This window comes from Amia ocellicauda, chromosome 21, assembly GCF_036373705.1.
Source record: "Amia ocellicauda isolate fAmiCal2 chromosome 21, fAmiCal2.hap1, whole genome shotgun sequence".
Classification (NCBI taxonomy): domain Eukaryota; kingdom Metazoa; phylum Chordata; class Actinopteri; order Amiiformes; family Amiidae; genus Amia; species Amia ocellicauda.
Genome location: NC_089870.1, coordinates 20054137 through 20073185, shown reverse-complemented (window position 1 = coordinate 20073185; position 19049 = coordinate 20054137). Strand labels below are relative to the sequence as shown.

Below are 19049 nucleotides of genomic sequence, written 5' to 3'. Positions count from 1 at the left end.
GGTTGCTGTGGGTGGCAGTGACTGATGACAAGTTTTATTTCATGGCCCGTTTGTGACCCTGTTAGTATATTCTAGTATAGATTAATGTATTCTAGTAAATTCTAGGATAGATTAATATGGATTACTATATCCTAGTATGGATTACTATATTCTAGTAGATATTACTAGATTCTAGTATATTCTAGTATGGATTACTAGATTCTAGTAGATATTACTATATTCTAGTATGGATTACTAGATTCTAGTATATTCTAGTATGGATTAGTAGTAGATTCTAGTATGGATTACTATATCCTAGTAGATATTACTAGATTCTAGTATAGATTAGTATGGATTACTATATTCTAGTAGATATTACTAGATTCTAGTATATTCTAATATGGATTAGTAGTAGATTCTAGTATGGATTACTAGATTCTCATATAGTAGTATATTGTAGTATGGATTACTATATCCTAGTAGATATTACTAGATTCTAGTATATTCTAGTATGGATTACTATATTCTAGTAGATTCTAGTACAGAGTAGTAGATCCTGTGGCAGATACAAATGACAGACACCAAACATGGATCACAGTTTACTGGATATAAAGACCATAAAATATGTACAAAACAGGACAGATCTTGCGTAGTCATTGTTGCATGCATGGCACAGGCACTGTGTTTATGTACAGGAGGATTCACTGGTCCATGCATCCTTTACAGAGCAGTAAATGTGTTTAATGGCACATGCTTATCATAAAGACAGGTTTCTTTTTCATGACAGTAGCACTCCCCTCTGCACAAACTCAGTCACAGGCACTTTATAGAGATTTACTGTCTGGAATAGAAAAGAGTACATGCCCTCTACCACCTCTCTGTGAAATAAAGCAGAGGTTCAAATATTTACTTTCTTTATAAAATATATATATATACATGGGCTTTGAACATGCATATGTGGCCATTTACGATCAGCAGCTGTGAAATGCATAGGTCGAGATGGTGCTCAGCAATGGACAGGGCTGGAGAGGAGTTGGTTGGGGGTTTGACACAGAGGGCTTGTCCCTAAAGCAACAGGGGAATATTAAAATAGAGTATTTGTGGGGACACAGCTGTCCAACTCCATGAAAAGCAAATAGTAATTACACAACATACAAAAAAAAAAAAGGTGGTAAGACTAATGACATCACAGATTCTGCCCATCAGTCCTTGGAGATCTTCATTCTATTCCTGAATACCACCACACTGACTGGACATCAGGAGCTGTGGCATGCAGTCCTGACTTTAATTACCCCTGTTCATCACAGCACGCTGCTCCCCAAAGGACCCCTCTCTCTTCCACTGACCAGGGCTGAAAATTGAACAAGAGCAGGCAGTGGGGCTCGTGGCCAGGCAGCAAGCCAGGCGTCAGGCACAGTCAGCCCACAGCAGGAGGGAGGCCGGTGGAGATAGGAAGACCAGCTGGAGTCTCTCCCTCGGACACGACAGCTGCACAGAGACGGCACTGAGATGCAGACAGTTTTCAGAGGGGTGCTCTTAGCTCTGTACAGAGATGAGTGACAGGCTTGGTGCAAAGCAGTGGCCACACCAGAAAGCATCCTCCTCCTCCTCTCTGGGGCAGGGCTTTCTTTGGGGGTCCAGGGGGCACATCACTATGAGGAGACGCAGGTCCTTACGCCACAGTGAATAAGCACGGTCAGTCTGTCAGATCCTGGGATGGGGCAGCTATTTCAAGGAGTGGACAGAAGGTGGGGCGATCCCACCCTCTGCTCATGGTCAGTACAGAGGTGTGCAAGCAGTACAGGACATGTGAGATAGCAGCCCTGGGGCCATGTGCTCCAACTGAAGTGAGACTTGGAGAGAGTGGGCAGCAGCAGAACAGGGACCAGTTCCTGAGGAGCACAGCCTGGTGTGGCTGCCACAGGGGGTGTGGGGGCTGGGCAGGGCTGGACACTGGCAGGGAGAGCAGAGGAGGAGGAGGTGTGGGAAGAAGTGCATGGGCTCTAGGACTCCAGCAGGACGTGCCAGCGACAGGCCTGCTGGCCGCGGGACTCGCGCATCAGCAGCCAGTGGTCCTGCTCCTCCTCGCCGCTGCTGTTCTGGCCCAGCGAGATCCAACCAATCATCTCCTTGCGCTTCATGCTGCGCCGGTTGTAGATGGAGATCATGAGTGTGACGTCGGACAGCTGGAACAGGGCCACCTGGAAGATGAAGGTCTCCTTGTAGACGGGGTTGGGCTGGCCCCGGCGCACCGAGGTCTTGCAGCGCGAGATCTCCTGCCCCATTGAGTTGAGCAGCGTCAGCTTGCCATAGGTGTCTGCAGAGAGGAAAAGAGACAGAGAGAGCAGTCAATAAGTGATCGCCTGGGAAGAGAAGCACCAGTGAGGAGACTCTCAGCAGCCACAGCACCCGCACTAAGGGTGCTAGGCATGTGACCATCCCTGTCCAGACTCTACGTCCATGGTGACAGCCGCTCGGTTCACTCACCTGGCGGGCGGTTGATGGCCAGGTTACGGAAGTGGCTGCCCTTGATGAGCTCAACAGACAGCCGGCCGGTGGTGGCATTGTAGGAGAGGCCGAGGAGCAGCTCGGGGACGCCGCCGTGGGACAGGGACTGCGTGGACGAGGCACTGTCGCTGTGCGAGATGGCGGACAGGCTGGCCTGGGAGTCGGCGCTCTGCGGGGGAAGAGACGCAGCCCATTAACATGCCGGCGTTTCACCATGACGTCTCTCAACACAAAGACGGACAGAGGCACAGAGACAACCGCTCCCCTCACCTTCATGTTGCTGCGGGGCTCCAGCACCAGGGTGGCCTCCATCTCACCCTCCAGGCTCATGCTGCTGAGGTGGTAGAGCTTCTCGCCCATCATGCGCTCGCGCACCATCTTGCCCACAGCGTACAGACGGAAGCGCAGCGCGTAGCAGCTCAGCTCAGTGGGATCCACCCGGGAGAAGCGGAAGGTCTCGTTGAAGCGTGGCGCTGAGCCCCGCTGCACACCTGTCTTGTGCCGCTGCTTCTTGCTGGGCAGCAGGACCACGTGCACCTGCCAGGCGTCCATGCCACTACGCTCCTTGTCAGGGATGTCCCGGGCGGCCACCACCGTGACCAGCAGCTTCTGCGTCTCCACCTTGTAGTCCAGGATGATGATGAGGTCGCCGCATGTGGAGATGGGCTGGTGGGAGCCGGTTGGTGGCGCCGACACTTCCCCCATGCCGGGATCCTGTAGGAGAGAGTGGAAACCGTCAGTGGAAACCATCTCCCACCCAGTGACCTCCCCCCTCCCTCAACATCCCACACCCTTGCTGCCTTTGCCGGCACCTCCACACACTGCTCAGCCTGCAGAGTGCAGTATCTCAGAGCCCCAGGGCTGTACCCCAACACCAGTGTGCTGGCAAGGCAGTGTCTCATCAAGAAATCTGAATCCTTGAGCAACAATACATTAAGGAAACAAATAGTCACCTAGTGGTGCTAATTGGTGCTGGGTAACTAATTGGCTCCAGGGCTTCTGAAATGCAGAACTGTGTGGGAAGTGCACTGCTAGCTTTAGTCACACAGACACACTCAGATCATTAAGATCCTGACAACCAGACGAGCAAGAGAAACAGCCTCCTCGTCTCTGAAACACAGACGACATTCACAGTGTTCCCCGCAGTACCTCGGGGCTCCAGGTGGAGGAGCTGTCCGTGGCGTCGTTGACATCGTATCCCTGGTTGTCCACCGCAGTCTCCATCTCCAGGCTGCCCTCTGTGGCCTGCCTGCTGATGCTGGGGGCCAGGCTGCCCTCCGTGGCCCTGGAGGTCCGGCGCAGCTCCCCACCCAGCTCCTCCGAGACGAGCGCGGCTCCCTGGGGTCCCGTGGCATCGTCCCGGTATGACGGGGCGTCCTGGTAGCTCAGCCGGCTGAGCCTGTTGCCATCTGTCGGCGGAAAGACACGCGATCACCCTCCATCACTCCCCGTCACGCTATCGGAGTATTCAATGCAATACTAAGAACGGTATAACAGTAATAACACGAACAACAGTTCTGAGTCACAGTCGGCGGATGTACGTCGTCGAATGCACAAAACCCTTCTGGATTCAAAAGCCTCGGCCTTAACCGGCACTTCGACATCATCCTGTGAGTCAGAGCCTGCATGCATGACAATAGCCCAGGTGCACCATGGCAACTGCTGCGGGTGACTCACCGCCAGGCTATTATTGCTCTGTTTATGGGCTTCGTTCAATTGCACAACATCTCCCAGATCTTCGATCGTACTTCAAGTCACACAGCTCGGCCGTGTTTGCGTGCTGCAGGGCGCGTTGGAGGTTCATCAGCAACACTCTGATATAATCATGGTTCCTTGGGTTGTCCACCATTTGTAGAGATCTTCTGCCCTGGAATTCCCATCGTAAGCTGCAGCTTACGATGGGAACTCCAGGGCAGAAGATCTCTACAAACGGTGGATAAGGCACCAGCAGAAGGCACCACACACTGTTGTACACTGGCCACCAGCCTGACAACTAAGGGACAGCCCCTCAGGAGGCCTGGGGAACAGATGGCACGGAGCCGCTAGGCATGCCAGGTACCTTCGCAGTCCGAGGGCTCCGTGCTGCCCTCCTCCTGATTGGACAGCAGGCGGGAGAACTTGTGGCGCCGCTCGGGGTGGGGCGGTGCGGCCTTTTCGGCGGCGGTGGCGGCAGCGGAGCGGAAACTCTGCGAGCGCGACACCGAGATCTCGAACTGCTTAGTGATCTCGTCGTCGCTGTCCGAGGACGTGGACAGGGCCTCGTCTTGCCCGAAACTGTTTACTGGAAAGGGAGAGAGAGAGAGAGAGAGAGGGGGGGGGGGAAAATCAAAGAGAGGTAGAGAAAGAGAGAGGGGAGAAGACAGGGCCACTAGTACCTTAGGGCAGGGCTGAGGAACAAACAGATCTCAGGTAAAAAAACAGGAATGTTGACCCCGTGTCTAAAACAGGAAAGAGGATTTTGAAGGACGAAGGTCCTGTGATCAGAGCAGACAGAGACAGTTGGAAATGAGCAAAGAGAGAGCGGGAGAGTTAGACAGGTTTAGCGACCAGTCTCGTTTGCTTTTTCTCATTTTATCCCACCCCACCCCCAAATCATACTCGTTCAGAGACTGCATTTGATTGCCATTTAACCGGTGCCCAAAACGTCTCCCAATCGGGGAAATTAAGTTCCTTGCAAAAACAACGCAATACAAATCACATTCCAACGATACGACTACACAACTCCACACCGCGACAGAAGACACGACATCCACGGGGTTGAATTCTGAATCCACTTATTTATTTCCCCCACATTTCGCTTATCAAGATATTTTCACCTTAATGGAAAGGTCCCTCTGATACAAAACTCGTTGTGTGTGAAGTGCCTCATGCCCGTGTAAAAGCCACATCTTTTCATTCAGCAGCCATTCTTCACAACCCAAGACCGACCGGGGATGAGAACCATCTGAGGCGTCACCATAGAAACTCTGGCTCTCCCGCGGGCCTCGATGGGAGCCGATTGATTTTCTGTCCCATTCCTGGTTCTCGGCACCTCCCTCCCTCTCCCTCCGATTTATCCTCAGCTCTCAGCACAGAACTACTCGGGGTCTTGGCACAATAAGGGAAAGTACACGCCAAACTGAGAGTGGCTGTACAACAGTCTCCACAATAATCACACACATACAAGGACTGTAACCCTATCCAAGGTCCAGTATCGAATTCTGGAGATCTATTTGCAGAGAAGAGTCACCAGTTTGCATTAGTGAGCGTTGCTAAATCATTTCACTTCCTGTTGACATTTACAAATGACAGATGAACAGGGTAGGAAGGCGATGCTTTGTAACGTTCTCATCTTTTGTTTGATGTTATACACAACCACACAGACACACAAGTAAAAGTAGAAGAAATAGACGTCCTGCCATTTCACTGAAACCTCTAGGCTAGCCTGTTTTAAACACACAAGACTAGAATCTGTGCTCAGGTGACTGACACTCTCCATTCTCCACCAACAGAAGTCGGGTCTTGAGCTGACCATGGGTTCTGCTCCCCTGGCAAAAGAAGACAGATCGACCGCCAATTGTTTCAGCGCTCAGGGCTTAAGCACGTCTATTCTCATCTCGGTCAAATAGCTGTTGCAGAAAATCACCAGCATCGATAAACTCAAAGCCAGAGAGAGAGAGAGAGAGAGAGAGAGAGAGAGAGAGAGTGTGCTTCCACATCATGCCAGTGAAGACCACAAACCACCAGTCTGCAGCAAACACTGCTGGGCTCTCCTGACCAAATTTCCCAACAGCAATCTGACCGAACACCTGTGCGTCTGATGTAATCTATTGTCCCAAAGTATTAACCTGAATCAATATTGACGCATCGCACACAGCAGGTTCCTGAGCTCCTTCCTGTGCAGAGCTCTGTCATCTTTACATTTCAAAAGCCTCCCGGTCTCTCCCACACGAGAAGGTAAACACGCAGTCACACAGAACAGCACGGCGTCCTGCCCCTGAGAGTGTCCTCCTGCAGTCTAAATATAGAGGCTGGATTTACCTAAGTGCATTTACCCATCGCCCTCCTCTCTCTCACCCCGTACACGTCTGTTCCAGACTACAAATATTTCATTTCCGGTTCTCTTAAGTCACAGTGGATGAAACACATTTGAATAAAGGTTGAATGTCACCATTTATATTTGACCTATTAAATAAGTGAATAAAATAGTGTCTGGCTACCGTGCTTTGGGTCTATTAATCAAACAGATCTATTAGTTATAAACTGCAGGAGCGACAGACATGTTACAAAGGGAGAAAGCATCCTTAGAGCACGGAGACCACTTCCTGCTTTGACCCTTTTGCAGCGCTGTTTGGATGATCTCCACAACCCTGCTGTCATCTCTGCTCGATGGGGAGATGTCTCTGCCACCAACACACCTAACCACACTGCCCTGACTGCCCTCCGATCCCAGAAGCCCTAGCGCCGACCTGCAGCATGCAAACATGGCACCATGGCACTCACTCCACTCCGAATTTGGGGAGGAAGACAGCAGGAACCTGCTCGAGAAGATGTCACACCTGGGAGATGTTTCTCTGCTTTAATATGTCTTTGCATATCTCATGTACACACGGATGTTAAATACAAAATATATCAATAAACATCATTTTTTCAGAGACAGTTTCTGCCAGAGAGACGCCGCCGTGTCGCTCAGTGAAGCCCCCGACTCACCTGACCCTGTTCTTACCAGCAGACTGTTCAGCCAGAAGGCCCGGCCCACCCTGGTCCTGCCCAGGATGCCCGCTCCGCCCCTCCTGGGTCCCTCCCTCCTCGGGGATGGTGGAGAGACAGTCCCAGACCTGCCCCCCAATTAGGCCTGGATTGCCAACCACAGACAGCCCGTCCTGGGCGTCGGTAGGGGGCAGAGCGAGGCCTGACCCGGAGTCCACCCCGGCGTCTCCGGTCTCCTCTTGCTCGGGCTGCCACTCACACACCCGTGCCAGTGTGGAGGCTGTATTCGAGCTCTCTGGGTCTCCTGGGGGGGCGGAAGAGCCCACCGATCCCTGGCCCAGACTGAAGAAGATCTGAGACACCCAGGTGGTGAAAGCAGGCAGCCCGCCCTCCGGCTCCTTGGAAGACGCCATTCCTCCGCGGCTCGGCGCAGCACCTGGCAAACACGCACTGCGGCACACAAGGGGGGGCTGGCTGGTCAACATGCCTGTTAATAAAACTCTACGTGTGATAGTTCAGACTTCGGTGTTGCAGGTTTAACTACAGAACAGGGGAGCACCGCCTTGGGTCACAGACACCGTGACCCTGGCAGCGCGTGACAGAAGAGCGCTGACTTTCCATCAACAGCACAGACATTGACAACCTGCCTGGGAAAGTCACGGCCCTCCCCGGATGGGTGTGAGCAGAAAGCCAACCCTCTGATGTGTGTGTGTGTGTGAGAGAGAGAGAGAGAAAGAACAAGAGCGTGTCACTGTGTTTGTGCGAGAGAGAGAGAGTGTGTGTGTGTGAGAGTTTGGATTTCTACAGGTCACAGAAAGGCTCAGAAACATCTGAGCCTCATGCGGATCAATCTCCTTCAAACACCGTTCACCGCGGCGCTGCGCTGTGGTGGAATCACTCATGGGATTGCAGACGCAGCGGCTTCGTTACATCCTTGGAGATGAGAGCAGTAAAGAGCCTCCTAAGTGCTGTAACACACACCTCTGCAGCCATTAAGGCAACACAGTCGAGCGCTAATGAAGCTCATGTGCTGCAGCCCTGAGAGAGCAGCTCTCACAGGACCGGCTACAATTGTGCTCAGTATGCAGTGCCAGTTCCCAGTTACCCATGCAACTGAGAAACGGCCAGCTGAGCCGGGGGGGGCCCTCCGGTGACCCTGCGCCGATACTGGCCTCAGTATGGCAACAGTGTGGCACAACCAGGAGGCATTCAAAGGAGCCGAGCACTGGCATGACAACGTGCTGACGACAACAGCTGACCGTGAGACAACAGCACGGTCATTCCCACCCATCTGGCTGCTCTTATTCCTCGTCACCTTCCAGCCTAGCATGGTGTTCTAATAGCCACACCTCTCCGATACACAGCACCCCCCCCCACGGCTCTCTACCAGCGCTGTTCTCCTCATCCACACCTCCCCCAGCTGCCCACACGTGCACCGGAGAGCAGGCCAAGATATCTTAGAGGACAGCTACATAACAGCACGAGAGAGAGAGAGAGAGAACTAAGAGGGAAAGTAATCATTGCTGCGGTGAGGAGATGAGCCCAGGGGGGTTACTGTGCCAGGGGACTGAGTGCCAGCACGCCGCGGCTGTGGCCCGGAGCGTGAGGTGTGGCAACAGCACACACCGGAGAGGACGCCTGGCCACCAGAGGCTGCCTCACCCCCCCTCAGGATCCCTCCCAGGTGAGCTGCAAACCCCGCTCAACAGCGCCCCCGGTGGAGTTTAAGTGCTGGTGCGTACAGTTCGTGTGCTGCTCCGCTACCTGCTCAACCAGCCCCCACGTGGCCCCTGACCCCCCGCCCCTCCTCCGCAGAACACAAACAAACACTCTCAGGCTCTCCCACTCGCAAACAGCCACGGCTTTAATTGGGATTAGATTGCGCTGAAAGCTCGTTAGTGTAGCTTGCTTTCGCTGCGGGGCCCTGGCCTGGTGACATCACTGCTGGGGCCCACAGTGGGCGGGGCCTCAGCCTGGGAGAGAGAAGCTACAGAGTCACGATACATTGAAACACTACTACTACTACTACTACTACTACTACTACTAATAATAATAATAATAATAATAATAATAATGTTGAATAGGGAGATAAAACTATATGAAGCCCTTGGCCTGATGACCCAACGCACTAGTGTGTCACTCTGCTCTGGATAGGCCGGGCTCCTTCCTGCCCATGTTCCCTCAGGACTCGCTAACGGGTCCATCCCCGAGTTTCCTCTGAACAAACAATTTAAAACACTGCACTGTGTGGGCAGCTGTGTAGAAGAGTGAAGACAAAAACAAACAGCCCAGTGCTATAGCTTTCCCAGGCGATACGGCTCGGTTAACAATAAATAAAAGAAAAACACCGTCCATGGACATTCAGGGCAGGGAGACGCACTTCTCTCAGGATGTGCCATATCGATTACACCTCCTGTGGGATTTATTTCATTAGCTGGAAAACCCCCACTAGCCCAACAGCTGTGTCTGCAGGTGAATTCTGCCCAGACTGGGGGATGGCACGGTGCAACAGGAAACACTAGGCAGGGGGGGTACGTGACCAAGCCCTGCGATTCCTACGCACCCCACCCCCCCGCCCCAATTCAAAACCCGATCCCGGTTCATCTCATCCCCCGAGGCAGCAACATGATTTACACCCTTACAGTGACTGAAACGGACTGATTTCCGCAGTAGGGAATGGCAGGCGTGTCTTTTGTGTGGGGGCACTGGGTGCAAGGCCACTATCGCGGGGTTAATCCTCATCAACAGGGCTGTGTTCATCTCAGAGCTCCTCCTCCGACACCACAGCGCACAGCCGTCCCCACAGTTTGATAATGAAGCACAAAGGCCAGGGCCAGCGCCGGCCACACCTGCCCTGCCGAGCAAACAGGGAGCCCCACCTTTGATCAACTCCAAGAGGGTGTTTCAAGCCTCTCTCCGGTACAGCCATCTAGATCAAACACACGACCACAACGAGAGCGATAATACTTTCGATCTCTGTCTCAGTGAATTCTCCCATGCGATAATAAAACCTAAAGGTCAGTCCTGCTGTAGAGAGAGAGACAGAGGACAGGGGTACATTCACTGGAGACCCTTCCCAGCATGCAACACAGAGTCCCTACTGGAATGCATTGCTCGACAGAAAGGTTCAATTAAATCATTGTACCGGACCCTCATACGATCCAAAAGCATTCTGCTGAACTCAGATAATTGTTCTTTACAGTGACATCTGGTCAAATCACAGCAATCAAGACTGGAGAGAGAAAAAGAGTTGACAGAGAAAAAGAGAAAGCAGGATTTTGAAGATGTAAGATTAACTCAGAATGTGAGGAGATGAGAAAACGGCACCAGAAAGCCTCCCTTCCCCAGAAAGGGTGTCTGCAGACTCTCCCCCCCGGCCCCCCGCGGTCTCTCACCCAGGCCCTCGTGCACCCCTGCCCTCTCCCGGGAGTGCCTCTTCTTCCTGCGCTGCTCCAGGCAGGGCAAGCCGCCCACCCGGTGGAAACACAGCTTCTTGTTGATGAAGAGGAAGAGCACGGCCAGCACCACGATGAAGACGCCCACCGCCGACAGGAATCCGATGGCCTCAGGAGTGACTGCGCGGAGACAGACAGACAGATTAGATCTCGGGTTGCTGAAGCCACTACAAGAATGGCCCTCTGCGCCCCGACACCTGCTCGGGGGGCCGTGTTGTGGAATAACAGGTTTGCCGTTGATAAGATCACTGGAGTCACGCAGTCACTGCAGAGGGTGTCATATTGTCATACTGCCACCTGCTAGAGGATCCACCGCCCCCCCATTAACACACACTCCCCGTTCCACCGCACTCTTTCCTTATTTCGTTCTCTTCCCATAATCACAAGTGCACACATCACAGCAGGAATTAGAAAGCCACACTTTCCACACGCTTCACACGGCTGTAAGCCTCAAGTACTGATTGAACGGTTTATTTTCTTCGTACTCAAAGTGTAAACCGTGACACCTCGAGCACGGCCGACAAAGAAAAGCCCCCGCAGCCCGCCCAGTGTCACTGACCTGAGGGAGCCGAACCGGTCGCCTCTCACACTCACGGCACCCCCACCCCCGCGTCCGGCTGCTCGCTGGCAGGACTGGCTGAGCAGGACCGGCGAGTCCTCAGCTTGCTTATCCGAGAGGTGACCGATATCTTCCACAAGATAGAGATATAAAAAGATAATAAAAACAGAGAGCGGTGGCAGCCACACCGCAGGTTCTGAGTATCTGACACCCTGAGAGAGACATACAGGCCAGAGAGGGAGACAGGGAGGGACGGAGGGGGGTGGACAGCTCCTGGCACACCGGTCGCTGTGTTGGAATGCCGTTTGTGTTGTGAGTAATGGGGGCGGACGCAGCAGGTAGGAGGCGTGGCCGTGCTCAGGTGTGTGTGCCGTGAACGCCGCCGGCCTTCAAAGACGGGGCAGTCGAGGAGATTGTGATCGACCGTTCTATGAACCCTGCCGTGCTCTCACTACCGCTTACACGACGATGATGATTTGTATTGATTGATTGAAGCCACGTTTACCGCATTGGTTTTCCACACAGACAAGTGTGCCGGCCGCTTCCCTGAGCGCAGAGAGAAACGTCACCCTGCTCTCCGGCTCCGTGCCGTGCGGGGGCGGAGTGGGCGAGACCGCTGCCACCCAAGCGTGAGTGTCCGTCCGTTCCCCTGGCAACTGGGGCGGCTGCTCGCCCTCTCCCGCACCGAGCGACTGCAGCGGCTTGGCATCGCTGCCACGAGAGGAGAGGAGAGAGACAGAGAGAGAGGAAAGGATGTGCTGCGTTGCCATGGCACCCTGAGGGCTGGGCAAGAAGGGTAAGGCCAGGCAGTGGAGAGAGAGAGAGAGAGGAGGAGAGGAGAAAGAAGAGAGGTGGGGGGAGGAGATAGAGGAGAGAGAGAGAGGGGGGAGGAGAGGAGAAAGAGGAGAGAGGAGTGATGCTTCAATATAGTCTCTTGTTGTGGTTTGTGCATTTGGTTTTCTCCAGAGTGTCGCTGTGGGGGAGGGGGGATCTTCACACAGAAATACAGAGGTGGGGGGCGGGTCTTCACTCAGCAGTGAGAGAAACAACAGCCTGGAGACTCCCAATGAAAATCAGCCGGTCCCTGTCCCTGAATCACTGGCATGGTACCCAAACCAACACCTAAAGTGCAACTCACCCAGCTCAGTAAATGGTGGAAACACAAACCTGTGAGAGTGTCAGAGCAGCCTAGTTATGGCCTTGAACCACACACGCACGCACACACACACACACGCGCACATGCACACACCCCGAGGAAGAGAGAGGCCGGGCAGCCACCCAGTTGTGTAAAAGCAATAAAACATCGCCATCTAGTGGGGCTGCCATTTACAGAATCCTGCAGTCAAACTGCAATGATTCAAGCCCTGAAAATAAGGGGGTCTGCGCAGAACTGAATATAACAATAAAACACACTTGCATTGACACACACGCACCCGGCCGAGTCTTAATCGCTTCTCGACAGTCCTGATATCGCCCTGGGGGAGCAGTGACAAAGACTCTGTATCTCTACGTCCGTGTTACACAGAAATTAGGACGCACTCTCACTTTACCAAGTATCTCGAGGAAGATGACTAAAATGGCTGTGCCCAGCACCCCCACCCCCCGCAGACCAGCGCACACAGCCCCCCCAAGATAAATACACAATGAGAATATCCGTCAGTGTGGCATGTTGAATGTCTTTTCACTCCCCAGCTGAAGACAGCGCTGTGTGCGTCTATTGATTCGAGGGGTCGAGCTACTCTCAGGTTAAGCGCAGGTTTAACCCTTACTTGACAATCCCGTGTTCGTCCGTCTCCTCTGACCTGCAGCACCGTGTCCCACAGCCCAAGTGACTCCGCATGGAGAGGCTGACAGGCCCCCACACAGTCCCCCCTGCTCCCAGTGTGCCGTGAGCACAGCACCCCCCCACCCCTCCCACGATCTCCGGGAACATGCTGCCCTTGTTAAAAGGTTTTTTCCTGTGTGACCGACACCCTTCCTACTCAGAAAGAAGACTAAACAAGCGGAGGGGGAAGGAAGAGAAGACCAGAAGAAAACAGATTGAACGCAGCAGACGCACTGCGAACAGGCCTCAACCTTAACTCAAACAGAAACAGAAGCACGTCTCAATGCTTTTTAATGAGCGATCAGAAATAGACACACAGGTGAGCAAACAGCACAGTCCACCCCAGCCTCCCGTCTCCTGCACAGCTGGGAGAGGCGACTCTTTCCTCTGTATCCCCCGTGTGAAATCCCCCGAGCCCTCAGAGGGACACGTAGCGCTGTGCGAGAGTGGCCAGACACCACGAGAAGCTGTGGGACACGCTTGTACTGGCACTGTGGGTTCACCTACAAGAACTGGCGCATACAAGATCTGGGGGAGCTCAGGATCCCATGATGGGACCCACCTCCGGGGACGGTTAGTTCCCCCTGCTGGAGCCCGCGTCCAAGATCTTTTAAAGATTTTAAGGATGATTGTTTTTTAAAAAGATTTTAAATAACGAATCTTACTTGTTTTTAAAGATTTAGTTGTTTTTAAATCACATTGTTCAGGTTTTTTTTGGTATGGTTTTGTTATATTTTGTTGTCAAATACATTGACCGTTTTGGGATTAATTTAAAATGCATTAGACCTTTTTTGTTTGTTTTTTATTTTTACTTTTTAATTGTTTCTTTAATTTGTTTAATGCATTTTCAGTTATTTTCAATGTATTTGACCTTTTTGTTGGTGTGCAGTTTTTGCTTTTATCACGTTTGTTTTGTTGATTTGAGCACATTTATTTTAAAAGTTAATTGTTTTAGTTTTGTTAAAATCACAAAGATTTTAAATTTTTTTAAGTGATTTTAAGGATTGGTATTTTAATGTTTTTAATCATAAGTATTAAAAATTGAATTGTTTTTATTCATGCAATGTAAAATACTCAACCCAATAAACAGTATTTTACTGTGGGTTCACCGAGAGCAGGAGTGGAATTAGAGTGAGTTCTGGGTGAGAGAGAGATTCTGCTTTGCGTTTACTCGCCCGGCTTATCGCTCGTGAACCAGAAAGCTAGAATTACTATAAAACGTTAAGTCTTCTCCATGCAGATCTGTGTTCTCACCCGGGGTCCCCCAGGGGAGCGGCTGTGTGTGTGTGTGTGGACGTGGGATTTATGACAGCAATTAGCAGCCCTTTAGTGTATTGATTGCAGAGTGCTAATTGTGCTTCTCCGTTTACTCTCTGAATAATAAATCCCCTCCGACCCAACCCAGGCGCTGCCTCTGGTAGAGAGAGCACAGACCCTTCTGCCAGGAGGGGGGGGGGGGGGGGGAGAAAGAAAAGAAAACACTAAATTAATGGAATAAAATAACAACAAGGCACGATTCCTCGTCACAGTCGGCCCACGGTGCTCGGGCCCGTGCTGCTGCTGCACAACAGAGGCCCTTCCAGGAGGAGCCGATAAGCACCGGGCACACAACGCAGACTCCCCGACGCTCAGCCCCCTCCATCTCCATCTGTCAGAGCCGCAGTGTCAGGGAATGAATTGGCAATGCCTGCGAAACTGGGGCAGCACAGAGCGGCGAGGAAGACCATGTCACGAGAGATCAGGAAGCGCCCCTTCCATCTCCACACAGATGTTTCCTGCTCGTTTCCTGCGGCGCAACGTGACGACCGCGGCACGGCAAAGTGGCTCCACGCAGACTGGGCCAAACAGAGTCACTGCGATTGCCAAAACCTTACCCCCCTGGTAATATTGAGCCGCAGAAAAACATTGTAAGCGAGTCTCGCTGGTCCCGATTTAAGAAGCTGCCAGCATCAGACATCAGCACGGCGCAGTGAAGCTCCCCTGAGCAAGGGGCCCCCTGGACACGCAGAGATCACCGCCCCAGAGACACTGCTGCCAAAGCGATTGCAGTTCACACACGCGTGTTCGACAGTACGATCGGTGTCGTCCGATAGCACGCCAAGATCCCCAAAACACCTGCCACACACACACAAACAAGCAGTCACTAACAAACACACACTCGCACACACACACCTACAGCCCTGCTCTCTCTCTCCCAAATGAATTGAGCTCCTCCCTTCGAAGGCTGTGCCAGGACACCAGGAGACAGAGCACCCACACGATTCTCTGGTTAGATTAGATCAGGGGTTTTCAAACCGGTCCTGGAGTACCCCCTGCTCTGCTGGTTTTTGTTCCAACCGAGGTCTTCATTACGTAATTGAATGCTATATTGCTTTTTGAGGTCAATTAAGGATTCAATTAAGCAATCAAGACCTCAGTTGGAACAAAAACCAGCAGGGCAGGGGGTACTCCAGGACCGGTTTGAAAACCCCTGATTAGATTAACAAACACAGAAAAATAAATAAAGATCCATTTAGAAACCGAATGAAAGAGCTGAGCCGAGCCGGGCGGAGGGTTGCTTCAGGAGTCTAAGAGCCAGTCTGTCGGTGTGGAACAGGCAGGGCCGGAGAGGAAGCACACGGCACCAAGTACAAGAACAACTACAACATGCTCCGAGGTGCACTGGGCAAACTGAGCTGTACTCCTGTGTACAGACAGACAGGCCATCCTACCTGCTGCGATCTCTGCTGGCGTCATGCTCGGCCCTTCCTGCTGCAGCGCTCGGCCCTGTGGTGGTCTCATTGGCCTGGCGATGGCGTGTTGATGGAGGAGCCGAGTGTGTGTATCTGGCTGGGTGGGGGGGGAGTCACCCAGGCAGGCGGGTGCCGGGAGCCAGGAGGCAGATACACAGATGGGAGAAAAACCTGTCAGACCGCTCTGAGCCGTGTGTGCACTGTGGGCACGCAGTCAGGCAGTGCTGCCAGTGTGGGGACAGAACAGACATATCTCCCCAAGAAGATACTCATCAGTGAGAGAAAAGAGCAGAAGGAAGCACCAGATAACTGAGGTTACACAGACCACCGAATATAATCCGCTCTGCCCACCGGTGAGCCTCTGAACACATAGAGCACCACACTCTTGTAACTAGTCATCAGACATTATCTGTCCAGGGGCTGGAATTCCTTCCCTGCTATTAAACTGACAGAAGACCCCGCGTCCCCGAGCACTGACTCACATTGTCAACAATCCCAGATTGTCAGATCTCCCCAATTGCCTGCGAGTGCCCGGCGGGCTGGGATGCCCCGCTCTGTTGCACCGGGTGTGTTCCCCAGCAGGTGCGTGGGAGAGCCGCTCCACAGGAGTAGAAGCCTGGGGGCTCCCAGCCACAGCAGCACACAGCTGGAACACCTGGATGCAAGAATAGCAAAACCACAGACTGCTCTACTGCTCAAGCCCCCACCCTGTGCATTATGGGAAACTACCGGCCTGGTGAGCTGCGTGGCACTACGGACTCCACGAACAATAATGCCCGACCTATTATAACCATCCAAGCAATTTGATGCAACACCCCTTTTAAAAGACAAAAACAAACCGCACTCTCATTGTTTGCAGTGAAAAGAAACTCCCTAGAAAGAGGAATTACTAATCATCCACACTGTTTAAAAAGCAGGGGAACCCCAGCACGCTGTGGAAGATCCCCAGTGATCGCGCTCCACTACTGCAGTGGGCTGCTTGGCCGTACGGCACACACCGACAGACGCAGCGCTCATTAACTCCCCCCTCATTGAGAGAAGCACCTGTCAGGCATTCACCGAACGCTGACAGCCGGGGCTGGCGGAGGAGCCCGATTGACGCAGCAGCCAGCCTCAGTCACGCAGCGCAGCGTGGGGGAGTTTGAGCCACTCTGGGGGATTTTAACAATGAGACGGCTTGCCTGATTCATACACAGAAGAGGCTCTTCACTGCCACGAGCCTCTGAAGAGGTTTGCCTGTTTTGTAATTCACATTTTCCAGCTCTCATCTCTGCAGAGAGGAAGCTCCTCTCTTCCGCTCAGAGCTGGAGGATGCCGTTTTGTCCTGTTTGATGTAGAAGGGGCTCCATGCAAATCCAAACAGGCTCATTTGTCAGTGTAATGCGATTGTCAGGGGCTCGGGGCGAACAAACCGGTACCTGTATGTGTGAGCTGTAAATCAGCTGGGCGTTCACCACCTACTGCTCCAAACCTTTGGAAGCGAACCGCCACACCTTCCACCTGACCGTTGACCATCCAAAGCCAAGACTGAACCTGACAATGGCTCCATGGGCGCCTGTACATCAGTCTATCGGGATTGTCTCTTTGTCAGCTCCAGTGCCAATCTAATTATTACATAAATACATCAATAAAACAAAGTGGTGCAACAATCTGGCAGCACAAGGCAGTTCTGAGGACAAAGTAACTTCTCTACAGGTAAAGTTGCCTGATTAACAAGCAGCACACATTATACACACAACACACAGCAACGGGGCATCTGCAGTGGCCAGGCCCTCATTTCAAACCCAGCCTTTGTGTTCTTTCACATGATGGAAACCCTGAGGAAAATAAATCTACACAATCGGTCCAATCAACCAGTGACTTCACAAGCTGGGCATCATTGTATAGGTATTGACACCTTGATTCAAAATCCCCCTTCAACCAAAATATCATCTTCAGCCATCTCTGAAGGGTGTGAACCCTCTAATTGATCACCTAATTGGACTGAGTAAATAATGGGCAGAGCTGCGGGCCTGGAGAAGTTGGGTTGGCAGCCCAGCTCCAGATGTCTCCAAACCACCGCCAACCTGCGTCTTGTTGACAACACTGATGAACAAGAAAGCGTGTGAAAAGCAGTGCGAGGCCGGCCACCGCATTGATAATAACCCGTAACGGTTAACTTTGCAGGCAGCATGCTGTCCTGGCAGGGGCTGAGCTGCTCTCTGCAGTCATTACCGCCTCACGCAAGGCGCTGCACCTGGACGTGTTGTCGAGCGGTTTCTCACGCCATTCTTCATACACACAAGTATAAACCCCGACCTACTGATGACAAATATGAATATGATGACGTGCGTTAATTACACAGCGTGTTTCCCCTCCGAATACTGAATTCGGAATACGGACGTTCTGAATAACATTACGGGCTATTTGATCGTTTTATCTAGTCACCCTGCAACACAGTGATGAATGAATGAATGAATGCATGCGAATGAAAGAAGGGCAAGACCCGCAGCGCATTATAATCACACACTGGCGCGCACATCGGGTTAGGATTATCATAAGATACACATCAAACAATGCTAGTTATTGTGTCTGCTGCTGCGGTGTGGAGGCGGAGGTGCGGGCTGTACTCACTGTCGGATGCCATGCCTGCAGAGCTGGGAGCCGGTGCCCCTCCTGTCGCTGCGCTTTGTGCTGCGTCTCCCCGCTCACATCCTCCCGGGGACAGCGCGCAGGACGGCCGCTGGGACGGGCTGCTCTGCCTGCTCTCTCACTCCTCCTCCTCCTCCTCCTCCAGCAGCAGCAATTACGGCTCTTCCTGCCTCTCTCTCTCTCTCTCTCTGGCGTGTTTCCTCTCATCCACGCGTCCCACCGGCATCAAAACAATGACGCGCCTCTCCTCCCCTCCCTCTGACTGCAGTGCCCCCCCAGGCGCCCTGCCACCCCACCTGCTCCGGGACCCTGAAACACCCCTGCTGCGTGTGAGCCGGTTTCATCATTACATTGATTAAACGCAATTAACGTTGCTGTAAAACAATAATGCTAATTACAGCGTCGGCGGCTATAAAGGATCAATTAACTTCTGTTCTGCCAGCCTTCATTTTTAAACACTAAAACTATCCTTGCGCAGCAATAATATTCATAATCGTGAGTAGAGTAGTAGTAGCGTGTCTTTGCATTAATAAATACTTCATTCAATCGGGATCACTAGCCAGTGTATAGGGTGTAGCCTATAGGCACTGGATTCCCATTGAACACACTCACTGTCCCTCGGACCCGTCCACACCAGAGACTTCCCAGATGGCCGAGCGCTGGGTCATTTAA

The 19049-nt window shown here is 52.4% G+C and overlaps 1 protein-coding gene across 4 annotated transcripts; it reads right to left on the bottom strand.

Annotated features, from left to right (window-relative positions):
• Positions 1-564: 564 nt before the first annotated feature.
• LOC136716827 (synaptotagmin-16) lies at positions 565-18553 on the bottom strand. 4 transcript variants are annotated; one of them, XM_066694223.1, is made up of 9 exons: positions 18360-18553; positions 11190-11319; positions 10571-10750; positions 7193-7626; positions 4547-4768; positions 3637-3896; positions 2758-3201; positions 2467-2656; positions 565-2296 (listed from the first exon to the last, which is right to left on the bottom strand). In XM_066694223.1, exons 4-9 carry the CDS (start codon positions 7587-7589, stop codon positions 1983-1985), a joined length of 1827 nt encoding a protein of 608 aa, XP_066550320.1. In that variant the 5' UTR covers positions 7590-7626; positions 10571-10750; positions 11190-11319; positions 18360-18553; the 3' UTR covers positions 565-1982. The 4 variants fall into 4 exon arrangements, with proteins under 4 accessions (XP_066550320.1, XP_066550319.1, XP_066550321.1 ...); XM_066694222.1 differs by lacking the exon at positions 18360-18553 and having other exon boundaries at positions 11190-11643; XM_066694224.1 differs by lacking the exons at positions 7193-7626; positions 11190-11319 and having other exon boundaries at positions 18360-18549.
• Between the last annotated feature and the right edge of the window lie 496 nt (positions 18554-19049).

Bases quoted from the DNA above. Each gene is read 5' to 3' on its own strand.
- LOC136716827 (XM_066694223.1), bottom strand. From the start codon at position 7,589: ATGGCGTCTTCCAAGGAGCCGGAGGGCGGGCTGCCTGCTTTCACCACC. The intron at 3,897-4,546 runs GTACCTGGCATG...TTCCGCCGACAG, and splicing joins GGAGCCCTCGGACTGCGAAG to ATGGCAACAGGCTCAGCCGG. The intron at 3,202-3,636 runs GTACTGCGGGGA...TCTCTCCTACAG, and splicing joins CCTCCACCTGGAGCCCCGAG to GATCCCGGCATGGGGGAAGT.